Source organism: Elephantulus edwardii, unplaced genomic scaffold (genome assembly GCF_000299155.1).
Source record: "Elephantulus edwardii isolate Elephantulus edwardi_28Jun2011 unplaced genomic scaffold, EleEdw1.0 scaffold00089, whole genome shotgun sequence".
NCBI lineage: Eukaryota > Metazoa > Chordata > Mammalia > Macroscelidea > Macroscelididae > Elephantulus > Elephantulus edwardii.
This window is the reverse complement of record NW_006399839.1, coordinates 2984178-3004681: the sequence shown is the minus strand read 5'-3', so window position 1 is coordinate 3004681 and position 20504 is coordinate 2984178. Positions and strand designations below refer to the sequence as shown.

The following is a 20504-nucleotide window of genomic DNA, read 5'->3' as shown; positions in this document are numbered from 1 at the left end:
ATATATATTTAGGGAGAGAGAGAAATCTCCAGTAGAGGAGACTCTGGTGGCCTCGTGGTAAGAAGCTGCATTGCAGTCCCAAAGTTCAAATCAACCAGTTGTTCCACAGGAGAAGGAGGATGGGCTGTCACCCCCATATGATTTACAGCCTTTGAAAACCCACTGACAGGTCGAGTCTGACTCAGTGGCCCATGACAATAACAATTGGATAGATGGTCCATGAAATTCTCCTTCCAATTTATAGTTTGTTGCTCCACTTTTTTGAAGAGTGAAGGTATTCCATTTTGATGAGGCCTTGTTTATCTGTCTTATCCTTTGCTGTCGTATCTGATAAAGCAGTGTTAAAAAACTAGGTCCCACAGCTTCACCCTTAGATTTTTCTTCTCAGACTTTGATTGTTTTTGCTCACAAATGTTGGTCCTTCGATTTTGAAGCTCCATCTCACATACTTTGGGCATGTTGCCAGAGGGACTGGTCCTTGGAGAAAGACATCATGCTTGGAAGGGTGGAGGGACAGCGCAGGAGAGGAAAACCCCAGATGAGATGGTCTGACACGATAACTGGAGCAGTGGGGTTGGTTGTGTTGGAGTCAGTGAGACTGGCTCAGGACAGGGCAGGCTTCAGCATTGGTGTACATGGAATTACTATGAGTCACAGGCGACTTGATGGCACATAACAACAACAGTGTGATATGAGGTGTGGGTCCTCATTGGTTCTTCTGCATGTGGAAATCTAGTTTATTGAAGTGACCTTCCTGCCCCCACTGACTGACATAGCACCTTTGTCCAAAAGGAATTGAGCATGGATGGAAAGATTTTTTTCCTAGACTCCCAATCTTCTTCAATTGGCCTATATGCCTGTTTTATTAATGCGCAGCCGACATCAACAAACTGTGGCTTTTTAGTTATGTTTTGAAAGCAGGGTGTTTGGGTCCACCTGTTTTCTTCTTCCAGATTGTTTAAGCTCTTCAAGGTCCCTTTCCCTTCTAGGTCAATTTAAGAATTGACTTTTCTAGTGGGGTAAAGAAGGCTGATGGAATTTCCATGGGGAAGTCGACTCCTTTCTAACTGAAAGTCTGTGAACTTTGGTGTGGTTTGGATGGTGGACACATTAGGGAAGAATTAACGATGGTGGCAGGAATATGTCAGCAAGCAAAACAGATGGAGCATTCACAGACACTGGGTCCTGAGGATTACCTACTGTGGAGGAGCTCTAGAAGACAAGCCCGCAGTGATAGCTTGACAGATACTTTAGCCAGAAGAGCACTGTTCCCCGTCCTTCGCCTTGTCTTAGATCAGAGAGTCACAGTCAAGGCCACTCCCTACCAACAGCTGCTCTTCCAGCTCTGGTGACCTCAGCACAGATAAGTCCACTCTGTGCCTGACTCTGTAGCCTCTTCTCATGGATGTCCTTAAAGTGCAAGCCCTCCCTGACTCCAGGTGCCCCCCTCTTTCTGCCACAGGTCTGCCATCACCATATTTCCCCAGAGGACGGATGGCAAGCATGACTTCCGGGTCTGGAACACCCAGCTCATCCGCTATGCCGGCTACAAGCAGCCCGACGGCTCCATCCTGGGGGACCCAGCCAACGTAGAGTTCACTGAGGTACAGATGCAGTCCCCCGCCTTACCTGGGCTGCCATCCCCCCAAACTGTCATCACCCACAGCCTTCCTGCAGTTTAATGTCATCATCGTAGGGAGAGGGCTGCTCTCCTGACACAGTCCTTTGGATTCTTTTACAAGCTGGCCATCTGGTCGTCCTCATAGCATTCATGACATACCCCAACCCTCAAGATCAGCAATATTGTCCCATTTTACAGATGGGTAGACTGGATCCCACAAAGGCCAAGTGTGTGTGACAGGGTTCCTAAATGAGCAGTGGGAAAACTAGAACGACTGTCTGACTCCACTGTCTCCAGCCCAGCACCCACTCCTCCCGCTGGGTCCAGAGGAAACTGTGTCTGGGGAATCTACTTGTTGTGAGTTGAACATACCAAACTCGTGTCAGCCATCCATGAACTTGTTTATACAGCAGCACACTCTTGTGCTCTACCCGCCCAGCTCGCCTTTGGGTAGACTGGAGTCTCTGTGGCCCCCACATCACAATTATTGGTAGCCCGCTTCAGTTCACAGAAGCCCCCAGGGCAGTGAACGCCCCATCTCCCCCCAACTGGGTTCCTTCCAGGTGGGAATGCAGGCCGGCGGAGCAGGTGAGGTGTAGTAGCTGTTAGCGTACACTGACGATGCCCATGTTAGAACCCATGCTTGGGACAATGAAAGGGGTGCCAAGCTTGGAAAGCTTGACTTCTTGACGTTTTGACTTCTGCTCTCATTTATACCCCTCCCCGGTAGAGCCCTGTCTTTGTCCTTTATTCACATCGTCTCGAACTCCGCCTCAATATCACCCGAGACACAGCCGGCTGGCAAGGCCGGAGCTTCTCCTCCCCCCTGGCTGGCGACTTCACGTGCTCGTGGTAGGATGTTCTCATCCTGAGGAGGGGCTGTATCCAGGGCAACCAGGAGTGGCACCTGTGCACTTGGAGGCTCGGCCAGACTCTCTGCTCCACTTGGCCGCGCGCTGACTGTGTACTTGGCTGACCTTGCCTTCCTGGTACACAGACAGAAGCTCTGCGGCCTCTTCCGCTCGCCCTGGCTCCCAAAGGCCTGGTGACTGAGCCGTGTTCTGCAGCGCCCATGATTTGTGCCCCCTCCTTCCACAGCGTCCGCTAAGCAGACAGGGTCACTCCAGGTGGGACCACAGCATGATACCCTCTGTCACCCTCTAACCCCGTGCGGTCAAACACAGGTAGCCACTCACTGTGACACGTGGGTCCCTGAAATGCAGAGAGTCCAAACTGAGGTGGGCTCTTAAGTGCAGAGAACACACTAAACACATGGTACCCCAAAGTAAGAACAAAAAATTACTTCATTGATTATTGTATGGGTTTTTTTTGTTGGGGGGTTGTTGTTGTTTTTCTTTTCTTGTTGTGTACTATCGAGTTGGATCTGACTAGCACAGAAGGATCCAACTGCCACAGGAGGAGATTGCCCCTCCTTCTCCAGCGGATCATCTGGTAGATTCGAACCATGCGTCTTTGAGATTACAGCGCAACTTCTTGCCACTAGGCCACCAGAGCTCCCTTTGATTACTGTATGTTGATCATGTACATGGCTAAATGGTTGGGTTTTTTTTAAGTGATAATACCATGCCTGTATGGGTTGCCTCTGTTGGTGGCTTAGTGGTAAGGAATTGTGCTACCAATTTAGAGGTACACAGTTTGAAACCACCAGCTGCTTCATGGGACAAAACTGGACAGTGGCCTGTGTTAGACTTACTGCCTCTGAAAACCCTCTGGAGGGTGAGGCGTGGGTCAGTTCTGACTCGGCAGTGCACAACAAAGACACATGGGATGTGTAAACAGACTCAAACTCATTGCCATCAAGTCAGAACCAACTTGTAAATCACACAGTAAGACATTGCTCATCTTACTCCCTCGGAGCCGCTGGTGGTTCTGGACTGCCAGAGAGGTGCCGTTTAAGGGTTAACAGGGCATAACCCGTAAGACCACCAGAGCACACTGCAGATGCATGTGTGTTTTATCAAAGGCAATCTAGTCAATTCCAAATGTCAGCGAGCCTACACGATGGAGTAAAACCGCCACATAAGGTTTCCAAGGCTGTAATCGTGACCGAGTTCTGGTGGCCTGGTGATAAGGAGTTGCTCTGCCAGCCCGAAGACGGGCAGTTCGAATACACCGGCTGTTCTGCAGAGGAAAGATGGGCAGCCTTCTATGCAGCTTACAGCTTCTCCAAACCTGCTGGAGGGTCGGCTATGAGTCTGTTCTGACTTGACAGTGATGAGTTTGAGGGGTTGGGGTTTTTTTAATCTTTACAAACGCCAGCTGCTACTCCTTTTTCCCGCAGAGCAGTTGATAGGTTCAATCAAACTGCTCAACTTTTCGGGGGTGGGGGTGATGTGTTTTCTTTTCCCTCATACTGAATACTCAATGTACAGCCATGAGAACAAGCAACTCCTTAGTGGGCAGAGTGCAAGCTGGGTTCCCTTAGAGGCAAGGATGGTAAAGTTTCGCCTCACGTAACTTTAGGCATGTTGTCGCGAGGGGCCAGTCCTTCCTGGAAAAGGACACCATGCTTAGGAAGGCAGAGGGTCAGTGAAGGAGAGGAAGACCTTGGATGAGATGATGGACGCAGCGACTGCGGCAGTGGGCTCGAGTCTATCGGGGATGCTGATGACAAAGGACAGGGCAAAGTTAGAGCGTTCTCCAGAGGGTCGATAGGAGGTGCAGCAGATAGGAGCACCTTAGGAATCCCCCTCATCTTCTCCAAGAAGGGGCGAACTCCCCAGGCAGCCTCTCTGGGTAGAGCTGGCTCTGCAGCAGCTCCTCCGTGATGCCCGGTGCCCGTGGAAACTGTCACAGGCGGGCCACTCAGCAGCTCGCTCGGAGACTTGGCGCCCTCAAGCTTGCAGCATGCTTTAACCACTGTGTCACTGAAGGGGCTTATGTGTTGTTGTTCTGATGTGCCATCAAGTCAGAACTCACTCACGGCTGACCCTCCAGCGGGTTTTCAGAGGCAGGAAATCACATGACAGGAGATTATCTGTCTTCTACTTTGTGACCTCTGTCTGCACCCAGCAGTGTGGGCCTCTCCGGTTGGTCACCACATTCCCTGGGGTCTTGTTGGTCACCATGTGCCCTGGAGTCTAATCTCCACATGCCCTGAGGTCTTGCTGGTCACCATGTGCCCTGGGGTCCTATTGGTCACCATGTGCCCTGAGGTCCGGTCACCACATGCCCGGGGTCTGGTCACCATGACGTGCCCTGAGGTCTGGTGACCACATGCCCTAGAGTCCAGTTGGTTACCATGTGCCCTGGGGTCCCTTGGCTACCACATGCCCTGCAGTCTAGTTGGTCACTGTGTGGCCTGTGGTCTGTTTGCAGATCTGCATTCAGCAGGGCTGGAAGCCCCCCAGAGGCCGCTTTGACGTCCTTCCGCTCATGCTCCAGGCCAACGGCAACGACCCCGAGCTCTTCCAGATCCCTCCTGAGCTGGTGCTGGAGGTGCCCATCAGACACCCCAAGTAAGAGAGTGGGGAAGGATGGGGTGGACTTGCCAATCCTGTGTTCTGGCCTCACTGCCTGCCCAGACTGAGGCTACAACGAGTCCTAGTTCCTGGATGGGGTGGGCTTCCTCACAGACCAGCCTGGAGACTCCAACTCCTACCTTGCCCTACTCTTAAGCAATCACCAAGTCCCTGCCCTTTGCCAGCCTTGGCTGACGGAGCAGAAGCATCATTGTCTCATGGAGGGTGCAGTTGTAAACACTCATTTACAGCTCTTCACGGCCAAATGTGGTCCCAATTCAGGAGGAGTTTGGAACCAGGAAACAGCTGGGGGAAGGGAGAAACCAGCCACTCCAGTAACCAGAGTGCCCAGAGCTGAACGAGTCAGCAGTGAGGGGGCCTGGCTGGGGGGCCAAAATTGAAGGGCTGCCAAAAAAATTCAATAATGGAATCAATAATAATTTTTTCTTTTTCTGTATTTATTTTTCTTTACCTTATTTGGATGAACATTTACAAAGCAACTTAGTCTCCCATTTGACAGTCTATATACACACTTTCCTTCATGACATTGGTTGCAATCCCCCGCGTAGCAGCACTCTTCCCCTTTCCTCCTCAGATTTCTCATTTCCATGTGTCCTCTGTCCTGCCCTTCCTGCCTTCTGCATTTTGTTTTGGGGCGGACGTCTCATGTGGTTGATTGGACTACATTTTAATGAGGTGTTTTTTAATCAAAATTGATGCCAAAACAAATCGATGATGAGCAGAGTATCGCCGTTTTCCTTAAAGATGCAGTGGTCTTTGTTGCCGTCTGCAGGTTTGAGTGGTTCAAGGACCTGGGGCTGAAGTGGTACGGGGTCCCCGCCGTGTCCAACATGCTCCTGGAGATCGGAGGCCTGGAGTTCAGTGCCTGCCCCTTCAGCGGCTGGTACATGGGCACAGAGATCGGCGTCCGCGACTACTGTGACAATTCCCGCTACAACATTTTAGAGGTGAGCTCCCTGGTCCCCAGGAGGGCAGCCAAGGGGAGGGGTGGGAGGGGTGGGCCCTGAGGCCCTGTCTGCAGGCAACTCCTGGAACTTAGAAACTAGAAGAAGTTTAGAGAGACCTGCAGGCCTGGGCTGGAGGGAAACCAGTAACTTTGACCACAGCGGCTGTGTGTGTGGGAGGGGCGGGGGGAGTAGAACTCTGCTTCTCGGGTGTGTGTGTGTGTGTAGAACTGTGCTTCTCGGGGTTCCAGGACTCACGTGGGATCAGGGTCTATTGTGTTCCTTTCTGACTCTTTTTCCACCGCATATTAGATGCGTGACAGTGACCAAGAAGTCGTGGTCAGGATTCACTGAGACCCCACAGTTAGGGTGATGCGGGGAAACCATGCTGCTCAGCCTGCCGCACGTCTGGATTTCCTGGGACCCGACGTGATGCTGGGGAGCGCTAGTGGCTTAGTGGAAAGGAGATACACTGCCATCCCAGAGGCATGAGGTTCAAATCCACCCGCTGCTCCACAGGAGAAAGCCGGGCGTTCTCATCCTGCACAATTTACTGCCTCTGAAAACCTGCCGAGTGTCTGCTCTGAGATGTAGAGGTGGCAGCACACAGTAACAACTGTGTGACACCAGGTCCCTCCTCGTGACTCCGACTCGGTTGGTCCAGGGTGGGGCCTGGACGTCGGGATTTTTCAGACCTCCCCACATAATTCTCACAGGCAGCTACTGTTGTAGATGGAAGGCTGGAACCGAAAAGACACTTGGGCTGCTTACACAGATGTGGTTCGGGTCATGTTTGGGGAATTTCTAGGTCTTTAAAGTTATTGGGAGCATTGTTTTGGGCTGAGTTTTTTTGTGGGGGGGATTTTGTTTTGTTTTCATCTGTAACGAATTTCTATTCGTCTCATCCAAATCATGCTGTATGTGTATAATAGCACCATGTCTGGCCGTGTGTATTTCCTCTCAAAAACGTCGCACGTGTATTTATGTAGAATGACAGGTTGATTACCTTCTGAGTGCATGTCACACCTGAAGCCCCTCACGCCGAGCCCAGCCTTGGTGCAAGCCTTCGTGAGGGAGCTCCTGAGTCCTCTCTCATCGTGATCTCTGCTTACATGTCCTGATCTCGGCTCCCACTTGAGCTGCAGCGAGCAGTCTCTGGGCGCCCTAAAGAAACCTCTCCCACGCCTGCCCCCCGACTGCCATTAGGTGCCAATGTTGACAGCTGACGCTGGCAAGCAATTTACCCAAACCTGCAAAACTGTCGCGTTCTGGCTTATAATGAGGCCCGGGTTCCCTTGAGCAACTGGAACTGACAGAGTTGGTGCCAAGCGGGGCTTTAATTAATGAACTTGCTGCCGGGTCCTTCCTCGTCCTGACACCGGCTCCTGCCTCCGTGTCAGCTGGGACACATCCATGTCATGAGCGTGTTTGTCAGTCCTTCTGCTCAAGGTGTTTGTTGATTAGTGAGGCCACAGGGCCCAGTGGGTGTTGGGCAAGCTTCTGCGCCTCGCCAGCCTCAGTTTCCTCGTGGTTCAGAAGGGGGTCAGGCTCTGTCCCCTGAGCCCAGAGCATCTGTGCTGTAGCTTCCAGGTCCTGGCCACGTTAGGGATGAAAAGAATAGGAACCCGTGTTATTCCCAAACTCATGCCTGCACTTTAAAAATATGAACAGAGAGGTCACGGTGTGTGCTGTCAAGGGGTCCCCACTGTTTGTGACCCCACAGGACAGAGAACTGCCCCAAGCGGCTCTAAAGCTTTATGGAAGCAACCGGCTTACTGTTAACCCTGCAGAGCAGCTGGTGGTTTCAAACTGCCCACCCTCCGGTCAGCAGCCCCGTTTTCAATCCACCGCACCACCGAGGCTCCTTCTGCCTCAACTTTGAACCCTCCAAATGCTCCCCATCACAAACAGAATAAAGCCCTGTCTCCTTCTTTAGGGGCCTGCGTGGTTGAACCCCACTCTCCTTTCTCACCAAGTCCTCCCAGCTCACTGCCCTGTGAGCCTGCAGACCCAGCTTCAGCCGTCAGCTGGGGAATTCCCTGTTTCTCTGCCTGAGGGCGCCCTACCCCAGCCCCATGTCTGTGCACATTGTCTTTCTTTCATTTGTTTTGTTGTTGATCATTTGTTATTTTTTTTTGGTCATGCCCCATAGAGTCTTTTTTTCCCTCCATTTTCTTGTTTTGGTTTGCTTACAAAGTTTGTATATACTGTATTTCACAGTATTTTTCATTCATATTGTGTTTCATATAAATATTCCCATTCATTATGCTTTATAAAATTAATCACCATTGGACTATGCCCACTATTAATTACCCTGTCTTTTCAGGTCCCCACTGGATCTTTCCCATTTCCTTTAACCCCTCCTTCCACCCACCAACTTAATGCAACTCTGTGATTTCGCCCCTACCCATCCTTAACCCTCTTCTCCTGCCCCTTCCTCCCTTGGACCTCCATATGTGGTTTACTAGTTGTCCTAGTTTTGCAATCATGGTCTTATTGTCCTTAAGAGACATATGAGTGAGACACGTGAGCGAGCTGATTAATTTATTCGCAGGTCTGTAATGGCACTAGCCCTGTCCTGCGGGGCCCCCAGTGTGTGAGTCTGTGTTTCCTTCCCCTTTCAGGAAGTGGCCAAGAAGATGAACTTGGACATGAGGAAGACCTCTTCCCTGTGGAAGGACCAGGCGCTGGTGGAGATCAACATCGCGGTTCTCTACAGCTTCCAGGTAGCCCCCCAGGCGTGTGTGCGTCCCAAGGCTCATGCGGGAATGAAAAGCTTTCAGAGCCACAGCTGCAGGAGACAGCCCAGCTTCCAGGCCACCCTTCAGGGGTCTCTGCCATCAGAGTGGGCCACTTCCAGGTCCATGCCTTCCTTTCAGTGTGGAGCTTGGGAGGGGGTTGCAGGGGTGAAGAGATAGATGGAGAGGGGAAAGAGTTGTTGCTTGCCACTGTTTAAAACTGGCAAGAATCCTTTGTGTCTGCCCACATCTTTGGGACTCAAGACTAATGCACCACAACAAGAAGTCGTCATCATCATCATCAGATATGTAAGAAGTCAGTTGCTGTTTAATTGACTTCAACTCAAAGTGGCCCCAGACCTGTCAGAGCACAACTGTGTTCCATGTTCAGTAGCTGGTTTTTCAGAAGTCAATTGCCAGGACTTTCTTCTGAGGTACCTCATAGACTCAGACCACCAGGCTTTCTATTAGCAAGTCTGCACATTAGTATTTGCATCAGCCAGGGACCTCCCATTACTGGATTGATCCCTGTTACTTCGGCCTCCTGGTTATGCCTCTTTTCCTGGCATCATTATAATGTCTCCAACACGTGCTTCTAAATGCTTGTCTCTGCTAAACTGGGAGCTGTACAAGTTATCATTCAAACCAAGTCCTTTTTAAAGAATGAAAGGAAGGATCAGAGAGGTGATTCAAAGCAAAAGTAGAGTTTAGATGAGACTCTCCTCGCAGGTAGACAGACGTCTGAGGCAGGTTCCACCCATCTTTTCAGTACGCTCACTCTCAGAGCGGAAACGTTTTTATCTTCAGGGGATTTTTACTTCACCATCAGCCACAGAGAGCCAGTACCTGTGGTTCTAAGTAGATAGTAGTTCTAAAATTAAATATGTCAACATACAAGTGCAAGGATTGCAAAGCAAGATGCTCCACTCCAGTCAGACGCTGCCTGAGGTTCTGATCCCAAGACTAGCCCTCTCCTTGTCAATCTAAGAAGGGTGGAAATGTCTGATATTTTGTTAGAGAGGTAGGTGTTCAGAGCGCGCTGTCTGCAAATGGAGACTTTCTCCCCACTGTTAGGAAATTGAAGAAAGAATCACTCATCACTTTGCACTGTCTCGGTCATGTCAGGACCAGCCTCTGGGACTTGCTGCCCTCTGTGGGGGGAGACCTCTGAGACCCCCATCATTTTGTCTCCCTGACTCCTTGTCCGTCCCCTCTCCTTCCCACAGAGCGACAAAGTGACCATCGTGGACCACCACTCGGCCACCGAGTCCTTCATTAAGCACATGGAGAATGAGTACCGCTGCCGAGGGGGCTGCCCGGCCGACTGGGTGTGGATTGTGCCCCCCATGTCTGGCAGCATCACCCCTGTGTTCCACCAGGAGATGCTCAACTACCGGCTCACCCCCTCCTTCGAGTACCAGGTGTGTCCCCTCCCTGCCTCTGTGGTCATCCTGTCCCCGCGTGCCCCTGCCTTCCCCGGTTGTGGTATCTCTCTCTCCTTCCAGTAGGAGACGTAGAGCTCCAGTAGCAGGATTGGCAGGTTCCAGGGGCGGCATCTGTGCCCTGGGAATGCCCCATCCAGGCCAGTCCTTCCTTGCTGCCCCTTAAGCTCAGAGTCCTCTGATGGCGGATGTGGCCTGTTGTTCCACGTTCTGCGGAAGGTGGACTCACCCTGTAAACTCTCATCCTGCTGGAGGTAGAAACACAGTGAGAGGCAATGGGTACACGTGTGCATTTTGGAACCACGGTGTTGGTTTAAATCCCAGCTCTGCCACTTTCTATCCATGTGATTCAACAAACTGCATACTCTCTCTTTGCTTCTGTTTCCCAACTACTGTGACGCTGAGTTACTACCTGTGAGCAGCACATCTGAGCTCTGCCCTGTCTCGCACCGTCCTCTTCATCACCGCCGTGCTCGAGCCCGTTGTAGCGGGCCCTGTGTCGGTCATCTTGTTGAGGCTCGTCCTCTGTTTTCTCTGACCCTCGGCTTTTCCTGGTCCTTTTCCAAGGACTGGACCCTCCTGACAGCTTGCCCAACGCATATGAGATGACGTTTCCCCGTCCTCGCCTCCAAGGCGCACCCTGGTTGCACTTCCTCCAAGATAGATGTGTCTGTGCTTTCGGCGATTAGTGGGATCTTCAGTGCTGTTTTCCACCACAGTTCATGGAGAGTACTAATCAGTCCTTCCCGCCTGGGGCTGTTGTGAATGAATGACTGAATACATGCACAGGTGCGAGCTAGGAACAGTGCCTGGCTCAGAGTAAGTGGTCATTATGGCTCAGAATCCTGATAAATCGGGGTTAGCAGCTATCAAAGGACCTGCTGAATCTGCAGCCCACGGGCCGCTGATCAGAACTCATCCCGGAGCCGCAGCAGCCTGTGACCAGCTGTGCCTTGTACCGTTGCAGCCCACAGGGTTTCCCTTGACTGGTCTTGGGGAGTAAGATCACCAGGCCTTTCTTCCTCAGCTGTCTTGGTATAGGCATCGTTTCATTGCTTTGTGCATGGTGTGGTCAGGAGTCACGAACTGATAACAGTGTAACAGTAGCTAACAACAGCTTCCTAAAAACTCAGGAGATGAATTGTCGTCAGTGTTCTGAACCATCGGGTTGAAACTGACTCATAACTGATCCTCCGGCTGGTTTTCAGAGGCTGCAAATCACATGAGAGGAGTTTTCCTGTCTAGCTCCCCTGAAGCAGCTGGTGGACTCAAACCACATGCCTTGGGGTTGGCAGCAGAAATCCTTACCACTAAGCGACCAGAGCTCCCTGGAGATCGCTTAGTGCCTACTGTAAATCAACTTCCTACCTCAGGGCTCGCCACCTGATGGGTTGACACAGTGACTGTAACAATGGGCTCGAGGACATAGAAAGCCTGAGGCTAGCGAGGACAGAGCAAGGTTCAGACTGCTGTTTATAGGGTTGGAGGTGAATCATAGTCAGCTGACAACAGTGGTAGCCACGATTAAAGTATAAATGAATAGCTGACATTAATGCTAATAGAATCAAAAATGTTCTCTCAAAAGATAAGTAACAATGAATGAATGAAAATCTAACTTTTCTGTAAACTTTCCTTAAAACCACAATTAAAATTAAAAAATGTATTTAAAAACATATGTTATAAATGTAATATAAAATACATATCCTTTCTAGAAAACATGAAATGCATTAGTGGAATACTTTACATTCTTCTTTTTACATGAAGGCTTTGATATGTGTGTGTGTATGTGTTATGATAAGAGCACATCTCAGTCCAGGCTCGCCCCATTTCAAATGGTCAGGGGGCACCGGTGGTGAGGCTCTAGCTAGTGGGCAGCCTGGGTCTAGCTGGAGGCCTTGCAGAAAATAAGGAATACTGAGGGGGTCACAAAAGGTTAGAGGGTGGACTACCCACTCTCTCTGGTCACGTCCCTTCAAGAGCTGAGGGGTGAGCATAGCTGGGCAGTCATAAAACCCCTAAGTAATTTCAGAGTCTTCTTCACCAATAAAAACCCAAACACCACCACATTCTGTGCAAATAGGGAGGTCTGGTGACTTAGTGGTAAGAAATTGCGCTGCTAACCCAAAGGCCCATGGTTTGAATCCACCGGCTGCTCCGAGACAGAAGAATGAGCCGTCTCCTCCTGTGTGATGTACTGCCCAGCTACGAGTCGGTTCTGACTCGATGGTACAGCAGCCACATAAGCAGATAGCATAGACTCTGTGTAGTTTTTGGAAACTGTACAGTCCCTTCTTGTGCTAGTTTCCTTTGCAGTTTACATGCAATAAATGTGTATGCGCATTATTTCTGTTGTTGTTGTTGTTATTAGGTGCTATCGAATTGACTCCAGCTCATAACGACCCTGTGAACAACAGATCCTGCCCCGTCCTCACCGTCTCTGACATGTGTGAGCCCTTTATTAGAGACACTGGGTCAACCCAGCTTGTTGAGGGCCTGTCTCTCCCTTCTCACCCTCCACCTTTCCCAGCGTGATATCTTTTTCCAAGGACGGATCCCTTTGAGACATTATTTCGTTGGCACATATATATGTAAAAATACGGTAGTGGTCATCTGGTGGAGTCTGACTTCCTGCGACCCCACGCGTTTCAGAGTAGAATTGTGCTATGGTTCCGTGCTACATTTTGTTTTCAATGATTATGCTTTTTCTTGAAAGTGGACTCTGGGGTGCTTCTGAGTGGATTCAAATCACTAACTTTTCAATTAGTAGTCCAGTGCTTAACCATGTAGGCCACCCAGAACCCCTCAGAAATGAAGTCCCTTCACGAGTGACCATGGTTCTCTCTCCCCAGCCTGATCCTTGGAACACCCACGTCTGGAAAGGCACCAATGGGACCCCCACAAAGCGGCGAGCCATTGGCTTCAAGAAGCTGGCAGAGTGAGTCTCCTGCAGGGGGAGCTGAGGGATTGGTGGGTGTCCCCTCTGGATCACACAGCTCCAGGACCAGGGCTGGGCTGGAGTGAGCCCCTCCTGGCCTGCTAGATGGCGGCGTAAGTGCTCCATCTGCTCCAATTGCCTGCACCGCCTTTGCTTCCAATGCAGGAATCCTTGTTTCCACAACCTTCTCCCCATCTCTTCCTCTCCCAGCTCTCTCAGTTCTTCTCTGGAGAAGAACTTTCCAAACAACAGCAGGAGTAATAATTTGCAGTGGTGCCAATTTCCCTAGTGTAAATATTCCCATCCTGGTCAGTTTTAAGCTACCAACAGTAAGTTGCTGAATTCCAGGGTTGAGAAGGGCCAGGAGGAGCCGGCTCCAGCACATTGCTACCTAGAGGGCACTGTGGCCCAGGGCTGGACTCACCTGATTCACTCATTTACTGAGCCAGCCACAAGTGTTGCATGCCTGCTATGTGGCGAGCACTGCTAGGCTCTAAGAACGCCAGAGAGGTGTGGTGCCTGTCCCCATGTTGCTCACAAGTGTTCACTAGTAAAAGAATTGCACAATTATAGGCAACACTAAGTAACAGCTTCAGTTTGCTTGGCTCCACAATCAACACTCTTGGTACCAGCAAACAGGAAATTAAAAGATGGATTGCGTTGGGGAAGTCTGCTGTCAGAGACCTCTCCAAAGTACTGAAGAGCAGTGTTGTCAGTCTGGAGACTAAGGTCCACCTAATCCAGGCCATAGTCTTTGCAATTACTTGCTATGCATCAGAAAGCTAGACAATGACTAGGGATGGTAGAAGAATTTATGCCTTTGAGTTGTGGTGCTGGAGAAGAGTATTGAATATGCATGCCATGGACTGCTAGGAGAACAAACAAGTTCATCCTGGAGAGGCTGAGACCAGGCTGCGCCTTGGAGGCAAGGATTCTGAAGCTTCGTCTGACATACTTTGGGCATGTTGCAAGGAAGGACCAGACCTTGGAGAGGGACGTCATGCTTGGGAGGGTGGAGGGACAGCGCAGGAGAGGAAGACCCTCGATGAGATGGATAGATTTCAGTGACTGAAGTAACAGGAGTAGGTGTGTCAGAGACAATTAGGTCGGCTCAGGATAGAGCAGGATTTGGGGCTGTTGTACATAGGGTCGCTATAAGTCGCAGGTGACTCAACAGCACATAACAAGAGTTGTGACAAGTATCATTGAGAAGAGGCTCATGGTACTGTGAAGTGCTGAGGGCTTCCTGGAGGAGGGGACAACTGAGCTGAGCAATGAGATGAGTAAGAGTCACCTGACCAAAGAGGGGTGGAAAGGAGGTTTCAGACCATGGAAACTGCACAGGCCAAGACTGAAAACCAAGCCCAGTGCTGTTGAGTCGATTCCCTCCCGCAGGCTTATCTGAGGCTGTAAATCTACAGAAGGAGACCACCCATCTTTCTCCTGAAGAGCAGCTGATAGATTCAAACTGCTGACCTTACATTTAAAAGCGTAACACATGCCACAGGCCAAGGCTGCTGTGGAGTCATTCGTGTGACGAACACGTGGCCGGGCAGAGGGCCCGGAGATGAGTAGGACCAGCTGAGATGGTTTAATAGGATGTCAGCCTTCTGCCCGAAGGGTGTTTGTACTCAGCGGAGTCACCTGCTGGGAACTGACTGACTGGCAGTGGGAATGGATTGTCGGCTGAGCTACCCACTCTCTTCATCCACCCTCGGGGCCCAGAACTCTCTGCATCTGGCATCTTTTGTGCAACAGATGTCATCATGCCCTGGACCCCAGAGACCAGACCCTGGGGGGCTTTGCAAGGCTTCTAAGCTAGATCCTGACTCCATCAGTGAGACTCTCCCTCCCTCCTCCACCCAGTCCCATCCTTCAGACACCAGCGCTCACACACATCAGCAGGTAATCTTTCCCTAACAACAGGTTCACAGATTTTTCTCTGGGAGGCAGCCTTTGGCTCCAGTTCAGTTCAGTGCTCTCAGGGGAGGGCGAGATCTAACACATTAATTGCACTATTAACTTGGGGTAGAAACAATGGGAGTTAATTATAGATGCCTTTTCTGTGCTCAGATCGTTTAAAGGGAACCCTCCAGGCACCTTTTCTTCCTTTCTGTTCCTGCTGTGTGGGTGGCTTCCCTGAGTCTACAGATCGAGGAATTTGCCATCAGTAAGCCCCAGGTCGGGGGATAATTAGCAATTTGCCTGTGGATTCCTGATTAGAAGGGAGAAGCTCACTGGGGTGACCACCACCCCCTCTTCCAGGAACACTGATCTGGATTTGCTGGGACTTGATGAAACCTGTTGGTGTAGTGTGTTGAGCTGTGTGACATATTGTGTGACTTATTAACTATAAGGCCAGCAGTTCAAATCCTGCTAGCTACTCTGTGGAAGAAAGACACGCAGTCTCCTTCCATAAAGATTTATCACTTCAGGAACTCAATGGAGAGTCTCTATAGTCAGAACTGACCCAAGGACAGTGAGTGGACTTTGGTGGTGAGGCCCTGGTGGTGCAGTGGTTAAGTGCTGAGAAGGTAAGTAAGACCAGAGTTCAAAGCCACCAGCCAGTGTGGTGGCTGCTACCGTGAACACTGGTGGCCTCAGAAACCGTGAGGGGCAGTTGCCCCTTATCCTGTAAGGTCATTCAGAGCTGGACTGGACTTGCCGGCAATGGCAGTGGGACATGGTGCCGTCCAGTGTCAGGCTCTCCTGTGTGAGGGACACCCACGTGTGACTCAGACGTGACCCTTCCCTGGTGGCTACAACAAGGAAACACACCTCTGCCACCCTCCTAATGCAGTGGCTTGTCCAGAGCCGTGTGAGAACCAGACAGTGCCCGCCACAAGGGTTCTGAGCACGCATTTCTGGATGAACACGTGGATGAGTGAAAGGCCTTTGGGGCAGTGTTTATAATCAATCAAGGTTCCCAAGACTGATGTGTGTCAATCTGCTAACAAACTAATGAAAAACGAACTCTCTTACCTTTGACTTGTTGGTCTTGGAGTGAAGGGTGTCAAATAAAGGCTCAATAATGGTGTCTACACTGAAGGGCTTCGAGTGTCTCTTAGGGGACCCCTGAAACCGTCAGAGATGGAGAGTAAATTCTGTCCTGTTACAGGTCGTGCCTCAGGCCCCAAAGTCCCAGCCCGGCACCCCTCTTCTCTCCTTTTCCACTTCCCATTTTCCTCTGCATTCTTTTCCCCCAGAGCCGTCAAGTTCTCGGCCAAGCTGATGGGCCAGGCAATGGCCAAGAGGGTCAAAGCGACCATCCTGTATGCCACAGAGACAGGCAAATCACAGGCCTATGCCAAGTCCTTGTGTGAGATCTTCAAACACGCCTTTGATGCCAAGGTGGGTAGAGCTCTGCCCTCTCCTGGACCCCTCACGGTGACTAAAAAGAGGAAGAGGAGACGGGGGGAACCCTTTGAGAATGGGTGAAAGCACATCCCAAGGTGCCCATCAGCATGTGTGCATGTTGTTTGTTGTTGTTGTTGTTGTTGTTGTTGTTAGGTGCCAAGGAGTCGAGTAAAACTCAGAGCGACACTGTGAACAACAGAGCTGACCTCTGTCCTGTCCTGTGTCCTCCTCATCGTCTCTGACCTGCGAGCCCGTTCCAGCAGGCACTGTGTCAGTTCATCTGCTGGAGAGTCTTCCTCTCGTTCACTGACCCTCCCTCTACCTTTCCAAGCACAGTGTCCCTCCAGGGAGTAATCTCTGCCAGCAACATCCCAACGTATGTGAGACGAAGTACATAGACACATACGTTTGCTTAAGTGTCAGAGGCTTGTGGAGATCAGAGACAAGACAATCCCAGTCTCTGGAGAATAATGTTGGAGAGTTTATGAAAAATAATTCTGATGTCAGTTTGAGAAACTGGCGTCAGCACAGTTCAACCTGATTTCTTGTAGTACTTCTCAGAACTTTTATTCTGCAGTGTGTCCTATCTCCAAACAAGGAAGGGATAAAATATGACGTTCCCCAAACATATGTGACCGTGGATTGATTCTTTTCCTGGAGCATCTCAGGACACAGGTTTCTTAGCACCTGCTTTGAAAAATGGTGTTAAGATGTTGTTTGTTGAGTGCCTTCGAGTCGAGCATGACTCATAGTGACCCAATGAACACAAGGCCTGAAGCCTTTCTACAACTATCAACATTAATTAAAGTTCCTAGAGTTTCCGGAGGCATGTTGTTTCGGGTGTGGATGCCACTCCTGATGCAGAGTACAGATCTTTTTTTAAGACAGGTATCTCAGGGTTCTTTGGCTTGGATGCTCTATACTGTTGGTGGGAGGACTGAAGAGAAAATTCAGCCAATCAGATCCTTAAGTGGTGGTTCAGCTGCGGTCATGCCTGAGTGTGGTCAGGGACACACCGGGATCTGTTGGTTCTAAGAGTAAGTCAAGGGACCAGGGGTCTCCATCCATCAAGATCTTCCACCCTCTCTAAGCATTCATTGCCACAGACTGTCCATGCGTGTTGGACAGTCTCCATAGTGGGGTGACCCTACCAACATGTTCTTAGCTCTCCCCTCTTGAGCCTGTCGACACAATGGCGTGCCAGCTGAGTCCCCTCTTCCCTCGTCCTCAGCATCTTCCTCCATTCACTCTGTCCTCTACCACTTCTCTCTCTCTCCATCATGTGATGTGATGGATTCTGGAGTAAAGTTATAAAAAATTTAATGAGGGTTTATTTGCGAGTGAAACAACTTACTTGAGGAAAGAAGTCTGACCCTCAAGAGAAAATACTTCGGACTTCAGTTTGAGAAATAGGGGTCTCCTTTCCTAAGACCCTTTGGGTCGGGCAGTGGCCCACCGCTAGTTGGAGGAAAGAGGAGTGGATTTTACAAGAAGTAGTTGCTTTAAGCAGGAGTACTTGCTTTGAAAGCCAGAGGGAAATTAGAGTTGTGCTACATCTGTTTTCTTTCATTTGTCAGAGGTGATGTGTCCTCTGTTTCACTGTGACTTGGTCTCGAAAAAATGCGGGTGCGCATTGGTCATTTTTGTTGACAGTCCCTTCCTCTTTGCCCCCTTCCCACCTTCCCCACCCCACTCTCCCCCCTAGGTGATGTCCATGGAAGAATATGACATTGTGCACCTGGAACATGAAACACTGGTCCTGGTGGTCACCAGCACCTTTGGCAATGGAGACCCCCCAGAGAACGGGGAGGTGAGTGGCGCCCTCACCTGTTCCGGCACGTGGTCCCCTTAGTGAAGAGAGGAGAGGCAGAGGCTGAGTCCCTCTCCTTGTACCTGTTACTCGGCAACCTTCATTAGTATCCATGCTATGCAAAAATGAGACAGTTCCAAGTTCTCAATTTGCTAGCGTCCACTGATTAACCAGACCGTAATAATACATTTTGTCACTTGAGCTTGCTTCTTTGGAATGGACACACCAGTCCAGAGACTGGAATCCCTTAGAAAGAAAAGACTACCAAGAGTAGTTGTGTGCTGGGGATGGGAGATCATGCGTGTAGGCCTTTTAAACAGCTGGCCCTCCCCTGGCTTCTGTGGCAAGCGTGGCTGCCCAGCCTGTGTCCCTGGCCACCTGTGACATCCTGGGCCCCACGTATCAGACCCTCTTTTGCCAGACCTCCTTTTCTCATCTGTCAGCCCTCTTCCAGATTTGATCATCCAGTGCTCACGTTTCACCCATCTCTTCCCAGAAATTTGGCTGTGCTTTGATGGAAATGAGACACCCCAACTCTGTGCAGGAGGAGAGGAAGTAAGTGAAGGACCCGTCATGTCAGCTCCTGGGGGTAACTGAATGGTACCCTTGGGTGACTGGGGTGATACGTCAATTCTGGTTAGTGGTTGTGACCTAAAGGTCATTCAAGGGCGATTTTACTGGGGGGCATCTGTGACTCATGACACCTGTCATTTTGATCTCTAGCCAGGAGGTCATGGCTAAGTCACCTCATGACCCTGTGCCTCAGTTTCTTTGTCTGCCAAGTCGGCATTGTAACAACTGCCTTCCCTGCAGAAAACAGACCTCACAAGCATGTGAGAAAGTTAAGGGCACGTATTATGTTCTCCGTCTTTGAAACCTGACATTCAGAATCACTGAAGTCAGTTTTTTCCCCCCACAAGCTTGTCTATTTGATGCTCATGGTGAGTTACAGCTAATAGAGAAGTTGAGTTCAAAAGATTAGATGCCCTGCAAGATGTAAAGTACCTGTGGTTTAAATAAATGTTCACAGAGGAATTGTATCAAAGGTGAGGCTTGGTCTCTGAAGGTATTGTGTACGCTGGGAACCACCTGGAATCAAACTTGCCCTTTGAAAAGCCTTCAGTTCCCCGGAAGGCATAGACCATCCGGCTTGCTAGCATCAGCCGGGGTGATCCAGAGAGGGTGTTCTGGTTTGGTTTTGTCTTGTTTGGAGTTTTTTTTAACATTTTTATTAGTTTGCAATTATAAATATACATTGTTTTATATGTATACTTTGGGAGTTTTTATTATTATTATTCTTCATATACATTGTACAATGCATGTACATTGTGTTTTATAGTCTTTTATTTATTTCGAGGGTTTTATCCCCCTTGGAATCATCTTACAAATAACCACTTTCGGGAAAGCATGGTAGCCAGCTACGTCACGCCTCGTGCCCTAGTACCCTTTTACATAGCCAGTTTCTGACAAGCCCATCCCTAGCAAACCAGTGCTCAGAGGGGACGAGCATGTATGTCCCTTTTGCTGAAGGAACTTGGAAACTTGGGGCATCTGCATCCACAAGCAGAGTCCAGTCCAGTCCAGAGCACACCGTCAGCTTGCAGCTGTGGACCCTGGCTCACAGTGTGGGTCACCTTCACATCGTCTGGCTGGGTTCTGGTCAGCTCCTCCCCAGCCATCCGTGGCTAGGTTCAAATGGGCATCAGCTGTAAGCTCAGTAGTCCACACTTGTCCCTGCATCCCACATCTTCTGGTCTCCTCACCCAGTCCTAGCTCCATATGGGGCCAAGACAAGTCACCCAGCCTAGAGGCCTCTCGACACCCTGCTTCTCAAGCCAACCACCTACCTTGCTCATCCACACATCTGTGCGTGCCAGGTGGGCAGTACTAAAGGACCACGTCCAAGCTCTGCCTGTTTCTGCACTCTTGTATTCCTCCCACTCCTGAGATCCAGGTGATCGCTGTGAGTGAGCCTTGTCCAGCCTCAAACCTTGGAAGTGGATGTTCTTAGACTGAGCACAGATTGCCTCTTGCAGGAACTTCTAAAGCCATCTAGGATGGACAGTCGCTGCGCCCCTAGTGGTCACCCCTGGTTCTGCATCCAACTCTGGCTGCTTCCTCTGTATTTGATGCTCTCCCCTTCTCATCTCGTGC

General features: G+C 50.3%; 1 protein-coding gene across 1 annotated transcript in view; it reads left to right on the top strand.

The window, feature by feature from the left end:
• Nucleotides 1-20504, top strand: part of NOS1 (nitric oxide synthase 1 (neuronal)) — a 130833-nt gene that overhangs the window by 75602 nt on the left and 34727 nt on the right. The window contains exons 8-16 of the mRNA XM_006890404.1: nucleotides 1463-1604; nucleotides 4961-5100; nucleotides 5897-6071; nucleotides 8693-8794; nucleotides 10033-10227; nucleotides 13098-13183; nucleotides 16390-16534; nucleotides 18246-18350; nucleotides 18847-18905. Of these exons, the coding sequence (XP_006890466.1) occupies nucleotides 1463-1604; nucleotides 4961-5100; nucleotides 5897-6071; nucleotides 8693-8794; nucleotides 10033-10227; nucleotides 13098-13183; nucleotides 16390-16534; nucleotides 18246-18350; nucleotides 18847-18905 (1149 nt within the window). The remainder of the gene's footprint in view (nucleotides 1-1462; nucleotides 1605-4960; nucleotides 5101-5896; nucleotides 6072-8692; nucleotides 8795-10032; nucleotides 10228-13097; nucleotides 13184-16389; nucleotides 16535-18245; nucleotides 18351-18846; nucleotides 18906-20504) is intronic.